This window comes from Chiloscyllium plagiosum, unplaced genomic scaffold, assembly GCF_037043375.1.
Source record: "Chiloscyllium plagiosum isolate Xiang-an unplaced genomic scaffold, Cpla_swu_hap1 HiC_scaffold_20, whole genome shotgun sequence".
Classification (NCBI taxonomy): Eukaryota; Metazoa; Chordata; class Chondrichthyes; order Orectolobiformes; family Hemiscylliidae; genus Chiloscyllium; species Chiloscyllium plagiosum.
The window spans coordinates 40980323-40992626 of record NW_028270158.1 but is presented as its reverse complement, the minus strand read 5'-3'; the positions used below and the strand labels follow the sequence as shown (position 1 = coordinate 40992626).

The following is a 12304-nucleotide window of genomic DNA, read 5'->3' as shown; positions in this document are numbered from 1 at the left end:
CTCCCATATGTATAATTACCCATTGTTTTCTCCATGCAATGCTATTGTGGGCGGGGATGTTGATAAACCCTTCTCCCTTTATTTGTTTAATTGTTCAACATTATTCATGACTGAATGTGGAAGCACTGTAGAGCTTTGATTTAATCCATTGGTTGTGGCATCACATAGTACTCTCTATATTGTGCTCCTTCATTATTCAATATGCATGCAATCCGAAGTTGTAGCTTCTAGTACTCTATGGCTCTCATTTTTCAGGTACATTTCATAGTTTTCTGGCAAGGTCTTACTGATCCAGGATTAAGCCTCAACTTGATGGTATAAGAAATTGAAGAAGGCAGATTGCCATATTCTTCTCCAGGATAGTTAAGGATTGACAATAAATGCTGGCCTAGCTAGAGGAACCTACATTGCTTTGAATAAATTAAAAATACTATCAGTGTGAAAACAAACCTTTATCTCCAAATGGAATATTGTCATGGACAAATGGCTGAAGGGTTGAGTTATACAGTCATAGAGATATACAGCATGAAAACACACTCTTCAATCCAACTTGTCCATGCCCACCACGTATCCTAAATTAATCTAGTTCCATTTGCCAGCACTTGGTTCATATCTCTCTAAACCCCTCCTATTTTCATGTAACATTCAGATGCCTTTTAAATGTTGTAATTGTGCCAGCCTCTGCCACTTCCTCTGGCAGCTCATTCCATATATGCACCACCCTTTGTGTGAAAAAGTTGTCCCTTAGGTCCCTTTTAATTCTTTCCCCCCTCAACCTAAACCCATGCCTTCTAGTTCTGAACTCCCCCAACCCAGGGAAAAGACCTTGTCTATTTACCTTATTGATGCCCCGCATGATTTTTTAAACCTCTATAAGGTCACCCCTCAGCCTCTGCCGGTCCAGAGAAAACAGCCCAAGCCTATTTAGCCTCTCCCTATAGCTCAAACTCACCAACCCTGGCAACATCTTGTAAATCTTTTCTGAACCCTTTCCAGTTTGACAAAGTTGGATTGGGTTTTTCCAGGTTATGTTATGGGAAGGATATTATTAAGCTAGAGAGGATTCAGAAGAAATTTAACAGGATGTTGCTGGAATTGGAAGGTTTGCGTTATAAAGTAAGGCTGGATGGGCTGGGATTTTGTTCACTGGAGCACAGGAGGTTGAGAAGTGACCTTATAGAGGTTTATCAACTTCACCAACACATTCCACCGTGACCTTAAATTTACCTGGACCATCTCTGACACCTCCCTCCCCTTCCTGGACCTCCACATCTCCATTAATGACGACCGACTTGACACTGACATTTTTTACAAACCCACCGACTCCCACAGCTACCTGGATTACACCTCTTCCCACCCTACCTCTTGCAAAAATGCCATCCTGTATTCCCAATTCCTCCGCCTCCGCCGTATCTGCTCCCAGGAGGACCAGTTCCACCACAGAACACACCAGATGGCCTCCTTCTTTAGAGACCGCAATTTCCCTTCCCACGTGGTTAAAGATGCCCTCCAACACGTCTCGTCCATATCCTGCACCTCCGCCTCAGACCCCACCCCTCCAACCGTAACAAGGACAGAACGCCCCTAGTGCTCACCTTCCACCTTCTACCCTACCAACCTTCGCATAAACCAAATCATCCGCCGACATTTCTGCCACCTCCAAACAGACCCCACCACTAGGAATATATTTCCCGCCCCACCCATTTCCGCCTTCCGCAAAGACCATTCCCTCTGTGACTACCTGGTCAGGTCCACGCCCCCCTACAACCCACCCTCCCATCCTGGCACTTTCCCCTGCCACCGCAGGAACTGTAAAACCTGCGCCCACACCTCCTCCCTCACCTCTATCCAAGGCCCTAAAGGAGCTTTCCACATCCATCAAAGTTTTACTTGCACATCCACTAATATCATTTATTGTATCTGTTGCTCCCGATGCGGTCTCCTCTACATTGGGGAGACTGGGCGCCTCCTAACAGAGCGCTTTAGGGAACATCTCCGGGACACCCGCACCAATCAACCACACCGTCCCGTGGCCCAACATTTGAACTCCCCCTCCCACTCTGCTGAGAACATGGAGGTCCTGGGCCTCCTTCACCGCCGCTCCCTCACCACCAGACGCCTGGAGGAAGAACGCCTCATCTTCCACCTCGGAACACTTCAACCCCAGGGCATCAATGTGGACTTCAACATTTCCCCTTCCCCCACCTCACCCCAGTTCTAAACTTCCAGCTCAGCACTGTCCCCATGACTTGTCCGGATTTGTCCTATCTGCCAACTCCTTTTCCACCTATCCACTCCACCTTCTCCTCCCTGACCTATCACCTTCATCCCCTCCCCCACTCCCCATTGTACTCTATGCTACTTTCTCCGCACCCCCACCCTCCTTTAGCTTATCTCTCCACGCTTCAGGCTCACTGCCTTTATTCCTGATGAAGGGCTTTTGCCCGAAACGTCGATTTCGAAGCTCCTTGCATGCTGCCTGGACTGCTGTGCTCTTCCAGCACCATTAATCCAGAATCTGGTTTCCAGCATCTGCAGTCATTGTTTTTACCTCTGTGTTTGAAACAGTCTGTCCAACTTAACGTCATAAGACAATCTGCTCATTCCAGGTATCACCTGATAAACCTCCTCCAAACCACCCCCAATGTATTTTCATTCTTGAGTAAGGAGATCAAAATTGCATTACAGTATTTAAGATGTGATCTCATCGGTGCTCTGCTTAACTGAAGCATAATTTTCTTACTTTTATGTTCAATTCCTCTTGTAATAGGCAAATAACCCAGTTAGTCTTTTTGGTTATGCGCTGTACCTGCATACTAACTTTTTGTTCTCATGCAGTAGAATGCCTGGACCCTGCTGTAACTCTGAATTCTGCAGTCATTCTCCCAGTGAGAAATAATCTGCTTTTTCATTTTTCCTAACAAAGTGAATGATTTCACATTTTCCCACATTATATTCCATCTGCCAGATAGTTTGCTCATTCGCTCTATAATCATCTACAAACTTGTTAACTCTTTTACAAAACTTACTTTCCTATCTGTTTTTGTGTGTTGCATTCTTTTTAGCTCCCTTCATCCGGGCCACTAACACAAATTGCAAATGGTTAAGGCTTCAGCACAGACCTCTGTGCCACATGGCCTGCTTAACAAAATTGCCTTTTAGTGTCCAGGGATGTGCAGGTTTGGTGGATTGGCCATACTAAAAATCCCATTCTAGGATACAGGGAAGGGCCTAGGTAGTATGTTCTTCAGAGGGTCTGTGCAGACTTGAAGGGCCAAATGGCCTCTTTCTGCACCGTAGGGATTCTATGATTCTATTCTATGACAACTGGGCAACTTTTTTATGCATAAGGTTGTGCACGTATGGAATTAACTGCCAGAGGACGTGTTGGAGGCTGGTACGTTACAACATTTAAAACACGTCAGGATGGGTAAGTGAATAGGAAGGGTTTAGAGGGATATGCCGGCAAATGGGATTAGATTAATTTAGGATATCTGGTTGGCATGGATGAGTTAGACTGAAGGGTTCTGTTTCCATGCTGTACATGTGGTATGACCTATTTATGCTGTTTTTGCCAGCCAACCATCTTCTACCTATCCAAATATGTTACCTTTATACCATAAGTTTTTATTTTCTTGTGTTCAATTTAGTGGTTCTGGGTGGGATTTCCAAGATTAATACATTAGGTTGGATGGTCCCAAATGGTGGGTTAGGTTGGAGTTGAGTGATCCTGGACGTTGGACCCAGTTGGGGTTGGATTGGGAGGACCCCGAGAGTTTGGGCTGTGTGTCTCTTCGTTGCTGTTGAGACTTTCCTGGAGTTGACGGTGGGGCTGGGCATCAGGGAGGCGGGTCCCTTTCAGGCGGGGAGGCGGTGACTGTCCCGGACTGGACGCTGCCGGTGCTGCAGTACGAGAGCTTGCCGCTGACCATGTACACCATCACCCGGGGACCCAGCAGGCTGGCGACACAGCGGAGGACGGGTAGGCGGCAGCGCAGCGCAGCGTCTCGCTCGGCCCAACGCACAGCTCCGGCTCCTTCTCACTCTGTCCCCCTCTCTCCTCCTCCACACAGGTCCATCCCAGCAGATCGAAGCCAAGTCCGGCTGTGACCTCAAGCTGAAACCGGTGGGGAGGTAAGTTGAGGAGTTCGAGTTGGGGGACTCGGGCGGGCGGCGTCCGGCACTCCAGCTCGGTGACCTTGCGGTGAAGGTGACATTTAGGCTGGGGAGCAGGAGCCGGCAAGCCGGCCATAACTTCGTCCTCTCTCGTAGAGATCATCGACCAGCAGAGTTTGGGCAACACTATAGGTTTGTCTGTTACAATTTGGGACAGCGCACTCGGTGTGTTTTATAGTGTGGGACAGTGCTCAGTGTGTAGTGTGTTAAAATGTGGGCCACTGTGCTTGGTGTGTGTTGTGTGATAGAGGAGCGTGTGTTCAGAGTGTGTAGTGTTTTGTGGGACACTATGTTATAATGTGGGACAGTGTGCTCTTGAGTGTTGTATAATGTAAGATAAAAGGCAACACACACCCAGCACCTGATTCCATGCACAAATAGAGCATTCTGCTCCACAGTATGCAACACACAACCAGTACTATGTGGAGCAGTAAACTATGTGCATTGCATCATGTGGGACAGTGCTGGGTTTATGTTGTACAATGTGCTGGTTGTGTATGTATTGTGGGACAGTGTGCTGTATGTATGTGTTAAATTATGTGGAGCAGTGTGTTCTGTGTATCTGAGTATTTTATAATTTGGAGCAAGGTACTGTGTAGATGTGTTTTTGAAAAATGTGGAATTGCATTCTTGGTGCGTTTGCTTAACATGCAGCAATGAGATCACTGTGTGTTGCATAACTTGGGTTAGTGTGATCATGGTGTGTGGAGCCCTGTGCTGCATGCCTGTGTATAATGTGGAGCAAAGTTCCTGGTATATGTAATGTGGAATAGCCTGCTTAACATCTGATTTGTAAAATGTGGGTAATTTGACCTTCATGATTGCAAATGCTCATAGGTGAACACGTGCTTCCTGGTGAATGGAAGATTGCAACATGTTACTGCATGGAATATGCTTCCAAGTGAGAGAATGAGTACAGGGTAAAGACCGAGCTAGCTCGCCCCAAGGGGAGTAGGAACAATTGCAAATTTCTCTTTTTCTAAGCCAAATATTTTCCATCTAAACAGATAATTTGGGAAGTAATGCATATATGACATCCCATTCCCTGAGGCTGTTATAACATTTATCCTTCAAATTGTGTCCTTATCATTGAACTGCTGTGAGTGATAAAGAATTATGCAACAGTTAAGATTTCCTGACTAGGGACAATGACAACTGCATGCCACGCTGTGTCCTTCACCTTCTACTCACATACTGGTTTTGTTGGTGGTCTTAGTGTTGAATAAATTCCAGTTTGAATGATGGCTGAGTAGCACTGATGGATCGTGAAATATCACCCTTAATCTAACATTCTCATGGCCACAGTGTTGGAGGTGTTGTGCTCATTGTAGTATTTGAAATGCAGAACTCAGCTGACACTGAAAGTCCACCCATCTGCTGTCAACTGTACTCTGCTCATATAAAGGCCCCTATTGATCTGTCTAAAATTCAGGCTCTTGTTCCAGGCAGTAGTAACTCACATTACTAAGATCAAGTGCAGACACCTCTATTTTGCTCATGGATATAACTGCTTATGATCTGACCAGGTTAAGCAGACAGCAGCTGTTAGTTTGCCAGAGTTAAGGTTTGGGCTTCACTGATCTGTGTGTGATGAACAGGAAAAGATTTAATGTTTTCGTAAAATATAAATCAAAACATTGAGCAATTAGAGATGTACAGCATGGAAACAGACTCTTTGGTCCAACCCATCCATGCCAACCAGATATCCCAACCCAATCTAGTCCCACCTGCCAGCACCCAGCCCATATCCCTCCAAACCCTTCCTATCCATATACCCATCCAAATGCCTTTTAAATGTTGCAATTGTACCAGCCTCCACCACTTCCTCTGGCAGCTCATTCCATACACATACCACCCTCTGCGTGAAAAGGTTGCCTCTTAGGTAAAGATTATGAGATCACTGTGAGCAGGGTTCGAACCTGCGTGGGGAAACCCCATTGGATTTCGAGTTCAACACCTTAACCACTCAGCCATTGCAGCTACAAAGTATTCAGAAGGGAGCATCCATTTCTCTCAAACCACAGGACTGAATGGGAGACAAAGGGATTTTTTTTATTGTGTTTGTCAAGAAAAACTATATTTTCTAATCAGCCTGTTTTAAGAGATGTTATTATAACCCTCCGGTAGGACTTGAATCCAGGCTTTGCTTTATGTTGATCAGAGCCCTCTTATGTTTGGGCTGTCTGCTAAGTATCTCCATTCTATTTTAAAGAAGGGAACACAAAAGTGCCATCATGACACAGAGGGCCTATGTGCATCTGAAACAATCTGACTGTTAACTTCAAGTCTGTCAGTATTTTAAAGTTTTGTTCTAGCATTTAGTTTTTTTTTGTTTAATATGCAATTTCAGAAGCTTTGATGCTGAGTCTGTAAAGCTAGTGTCTTACTTCAGACCATAGCTCCTTTTCTTCCCTTCAGTTCCCTGCAAAGCTCCAGCCCTCCCTTCTTATCCGATCAATGCATCCCTGTCCATGCTGGCTGGGTTTGCTAAACGTTCTGCTGGAGAAGTACCTGTATTTCCCTGTTAATCCACAGGGTAGATTTAATATGGAATTTCAGTTTGTTCTGCCACTAAAGGATCTGAGTTTTGTAGAGGAACTAACTTAAAGTTTATGATGATGTCTGTAACAGCTGTATTGCGTCTATTTCAAGAAGCTCCATTCCTTTTTCCTACGGCTGGGAGTAGAGGCTGAGGAGAATTCATATTTTTGGGTTCCACAGAACTTCCCAGTTGGGGGCCATAGTGGAGGGAGTATTACTGTGCAAACATTCCTAATTTGGATATTCCAGAAAGTCTGAACTGCTGAGAGAGCATAGAGCAACACTGCGCAAGAACAGGCCCTTCAGCCCACCATGTCTGCACTGACCATGATGCCATTCTAAACTAATTCCATCTGCCTACATATGGTGCATGCCTGTCTATTTATTCCCTACCTGTTCATGTGTCTCTCTAAATGCCTCTTAACTGTTGGTATCAAATCTGTTTCTACCACCTCTCCTGACAGCATATTCCAAGTATCTACTATCCTCTTATGTTTTTTAAAAAAACTTACCTCACACATCTACTTTAAATTTTTCCGTCTCACCTTGAATAATATCTTCCCTACTATTTGGCATTTTCACTTTGTGGAATAAACACTCCCAGCTATCCACCCTGTCCACATGTCTCATAATTAGATCTAGTTCTCTCATATTGCCCCTCAGGCTCCAACACTTGGCAAAAACAATCTAAATTTGTCCAACCTCTGTTTATAGCTAATGCACTCCAATCCAGTCAACGTCCTGGGAAACCTCTTTCGCACCCTCTCCAAAGCCTTCACATCCTTCCTATAGTGTGGTGATCAGAACTGTGCACAATACTCCAAATGTGGCCAAAACTTTTATACAGCACATGGTGCTGATTTACCAACTTTTATACTCACTGCCCAGATAAATATGCCGTACCCTTTTATTTTAATACCTTATCCACTTGTGTTGTTACTTTCGGAGAGCTGTAGACTTACACCCCAAAATCCTTCTTTCCAATGAGAACAGACCCAAGTCAAGGGTGTAGGCTAGATATCCAGACGTTTCATTACTTGGCTAGGTAACATCATCAGTGGCGACCTCCAAGTGAAGCGAAGCTGTTGTCTCCTGTTTTCTATTTATATGTTTGTCCTGGATGGGGTTCCTGGGGTTTGTGATGATGTCATTTCCTGTTCATTTTCTGAGGGGTTGATAGATGGTATCTAGGTCTGTGTGTTTGTTTATGGCGTTGTGGTTGGAGTGTCAGGCCTCTAGGAGTTCTCTGGCATGTCTTTGCTTAGCCTGTCCCAGGATAGATGTGTTGTCCTGGTCGAAATCACCATTTCGACTGGGACTACACATCTATCCTGGGACAGGCTAAGCAGAGACATGCCAGAGAATTCCTAGAGGCCTGACACTCCAACCACAAAGCCATAAACAAACACACAGATCTAGATACCATCTATCAACCCCTCAGAAAATGAACAGGAAATGACCACCACAAACCCCAGGAACCCCATCCAGGACAAACATATAAATAGAAAGCAGGAGACAACAGCTTCGCTTCACTTGGAGGTCGCCACTGATGATGTTACCTAGCCAGGTAATGAAATGTCTAGATATCAAACCTACAGCTCAGCGAGCAAACCTACACCCTAAACCTCAACCTGAGCTACAAACCTTCACAAACCTTGCAAAGACCCAAGTCTCTCAGCCTTTCCTCATAAGATCTTCCCTCCAGACCAGGCAACATCCTGGTAAATCTTCTCTGCACCTTTTCCAATGCTTCCACATCCTTCCCGAAATATGGGGACCAGAACTGTACACAATATTCCAAATGTGGCCGCACCAGCGTTTTGTATGGTTGCAGCATGATTTTGCGACTCCGGAACTCAATCCCCCTACCAATGAAACCTAACACACCGTATGCCTTCTTAACAGCACTATCAACCTGGATGGCAACTTTCAGGGATCTACGTACTTGGACTCCAAGATCCCTCTGCACATCCACACTGCCAAGAATCTTTCCATTGACCCAGTGCTCTGCCTTCCTGTTATTCTTCCCAAAGTGCATCACCTCACATTTAGCTGCATTGAACTCCATTTGCCACCTCTCATCCCAATTCTGCAGTTTATTCAAGTCTCCCTGCAACCTGTAACATTCTTCCAAACTGTTCACTACTCCACCGACTTGAGTGTCATCTGCAAATTTACTAATCCATCCACCTATGCCTGTGTCTAAGTCATTTACATAAATAACAAACAACAGTGCTCCTAAAACAGATCCTTGTGGCACACCACTAGCACCGGACTCCAGGCTGAATATTTTCCATCAACCACCACTCGCTGCCTTCTTTCAGAAAGCCAGTTTCTAATCCAAACTGCTAAATCACCCTCAATTCCATGTCTCTGCATTTTCACTAATAGCCTACCATGTGGAACTTTTGAAGTCCATGTATACCACATCAACTGCCCTACCAATGTTCTCATTGGAAAGAAGAAGGTTAAGAGGGATTTGATCGAGACATACAAGATGATCAGAGGATTAGATAGGGTAGACAGTGAAAGTCTTTTCCTAGGATGATGACAAGGGGGCATAACTACAAATTGAGAGGTGATAGATTTAAGACAGATGTCAGAGGCAGGTTCTTTACTCAGAGAGTGGTAAGGGCATGGAATACCCAACCTGCCAATGTAGTCAACTCAGCCACATTAGGGAGATTTAAACAATCCTTGGATAAGCACATGGATGACGATGGGATAGTGTAGGGAGATGAGCTGAGAATAGTTCACAGGTCAGCGCAACATCGAGGGCCGAAGGACCTGTTCTGTGCTCTATTGTTCTATGTTTTGTGTTCTATTCCTCCTTACGTCAATGCTCCTAAGGGTCCTGCCATTTACGATATACTTGCCTTCCAAAATGTATCACCTTACACTTGTCTGGATTAAACTTCAACTGCCATTTCTCCATCTCACTTTCCACCTGATCTATATCCTGCTGTATCTTTGACAACCTTCCTTTCTATCCACTACTCCACCAGTTTTCTTGTTGTCTGCAACTTACTAATCAAGCCACATCTACCACAGACCTGCAGTCAGAAAAACACTTCTTCACAAATATCATCTGTTCTCTATGATCAAGCTAATGTTGTATCCAACTTAACCTCCTCACCATGGAATCCGTATGATTTAATCTTCTGGACCAGCTTACCATGAGGAACCTTGTCAAATGCTTTAGTAAACTCCATATAGAAAAAACACACTGCCCTAACCTCATCAATCAACTTCCTAAAGGAATCAGATTAGTGAGACCAACAATCTCCTCCCCTTGCCTCCCACAGTATCCTGGGGACTTATCTACCTTTAATGTTTTACAAGACACAAATACTTCATTCTTCTTAATATTGATATGCCTTAGAATATCAACAGTCTTATCCTTATCTATAACTAGCTAAAAACTTCCAGAATTGTGATCACTGTTCCCAAAATGCTGTCCCACTGAGAGGACAATCACCTGGCTGGGCTCTTTTCCCAATGCAAGGTCTAGTACAGCTGCTTCCTTGGTTGGACTATCTACATACTATTTCAAGAAGCTCTCCTCAATGCACCTAACAAATTCTGTCCCATCTAAGCCCCTGGCGTTAAAGAAATCCCAGTCAATTTTGGAGAAATTCAAATCACCCACTACAAACACCCTGCTGTTTTTACATCTTTCCATGATTTGCTTACATTTCTATTTTTTAATCTCCTGCTGGCTATTGGGAGGCCTATAATATACCCTTGCTAATCACTTGATCTCTTGGGCACAGCAAAAATGTGGCAGCCATACAATCTGATCCAACAGTCATGAAGTTACAACAATCAAAAGAGCTCAGTAAAAATCAGATTGGGATAATAATATTAATTGTAGTACTTCAGAACTGGGAGGCATCTAACCATTGTGATACCTGGTATGGCAATTGTTGAAACTTTATCTAATCTAATCTCATGAACCCGATTTGGCAGTGTTTCATGGGCTATGCAGAGGGAATATCCCATTCCTCCTGAGTAATTGTTTTGCAGAGCAAGATTTGTTGTAAAAATAGCAATTTAAAAAATATACTGATTGCTATTTCTTGCTCAAGAATGGAAGCAGGTTTGGGGAGTTTTTAGAAATCATAACCCAGAACAAAATTAACAGTCACTTGGACAAATGTGAATTAATGAAGGAAAGCCAACATAGATTTGTTAAAAGACAAATTATGTGTAACTAACTTGAATGAATGCATTTTTTTGTTAAGGTTAGTGCTGAAAATTGATGAAGATTGATGGGGTGTACAGGAGCTTTTATAAGATTTGATAAAGTGCCACACAATAGGCTTGCCAGCAAAGTTGAATCCATTGGAATAAAAGGGACACTGGTAGCAGGGGTACAAAGTTGATTGAGTAGCAGGAAGTGAATAGGAGGAGTGAATGTACTTCCATAATGGAGGAAATTGGAAAGTGTTGTCCACCAAAACTCTGCAGTAGAATAGCTGCATTTTTTGTTTTCAATGATTTGGATTGGAAAAAGTTTCAAAAAGATCAGATCAGACAAAACGTGGAAGTGTAGTGAACTGTGAGGAGGATGTTCATTGACTTCAAGAGACTGATGGAATAGCTGCTCAAAATGTAATGCAGAGAGGTAAAGTGATGTATTTTGGTAGAAATGAGGCAGCACTGATCCCATTTTAACTCTTAGTAATTAACATGATTAACAATAAAAACAAAAGCTTTGTCTGACTGTTGTTTGAGACAGATAAAACCAGAAATGTATTTCCCCCCATCTCTGCACATTATTACAGCAGTTAAAACCAAAAAGTTTACATAAATGTATTTGTTACATAAATGCCTTTGAACCTGCTCCACCGTTCACTGTGATCATGGCTAATCCTCTATCTCAGTGTTTGCTTTCTTCCATACCCTGATGCCATTAAAATCTAAACATTTATGAGAGATGATTAAGGTTTTTTAATAAATTGAACTCACTGCTGTTAAAGCTCTTTTTTTCAACATTGGAAAAATGTTTGTGGTTTCCTGACTTATTCCTTCTTTTCAAGTGTTGTTAAGTTTAATTGATGCTTCTGCTGAACAGGAGACAAATGAAACTTTTCTTCAGATTTGGCAAAATGGTTGTGAAAGCCTTGGTGTTGGAAGCAAGTGAAATCGTTTAACAGATATTAGACAATAGACAATAGGTGCAGGAGTAGGCCATTCAGCCTTCGAGCCTGCACCGCCATTCAATATGATCATGGCTGATCATTCCTAATCAGTATCCTATTCCTGCCATATCTCCATAACCCTTGATTCCACGATCTTTGAGAGCTCTATCCAACTCTTTCTTAAATGAATCCAGAGAGTGGGCCTCCACTGCCCTCTGGGGCAGAGCATTCCACACAGCCACCACTCTCTGGGTGAAGACGTTTCTCCTCATCTCTGTCCTAAATGGTCTACCCCGTATTTTTAAGCTGTGTCCTCTGGTTCGGCACTCACCCATCAGTGGAAACATGTTTCCTGCTGCCAGAGCGTCCAATCCTTTCATAATCTTATATGTCTCAATCAGATCCCCTCTCAGTCTTCTAAACTCAAGGGTATACAAGCCCAG

General features: G+C 43.7%; 1 protein-coding gene and 1 non-coding gene across 5 annotated transcripts in view; one reads left to right on the top strand and one right to left on the bottom strand.

The window, feature by feature from the left end:
- Positions 1-3856: 3856 nt before the first annotated feature.
- The window catches only part of mcrip2 (MAPK regulated corepressor interacting protein 2), a 38525-nt gene continuing 30077 nt past the window's right edge, over positions 3857-12304 (top strand). For 2 of the 4 annotated variants that reach the window (XM_087997856.1, XM_087997855.1), the window contains exons 1-2: positions 3857-3982; positions 4074-4134. In XM_087997856.1, coding sequence (XP_087853982.1) covers positions 3931-3982; positions 4074-4134 — 113 coding nt within the window. In that variant the 5' untranslated portion in view covers positions 3857-3930. The remainder of the gene's footprint in view (positions 3983-4073; positions 4135-12304) is intronic. The other 2 variants (XM_043711528.2, XM_043711529.2) reach the window with 2 other exon arrangements.
- trnas-cga (transfer RNA serine (anticodon CGA)) lies at positions 6075-6156 on the bottom strand. The gene has a single exon. It is a non-coding gene; the product is annotated as a tRNA-Ser (tRNA).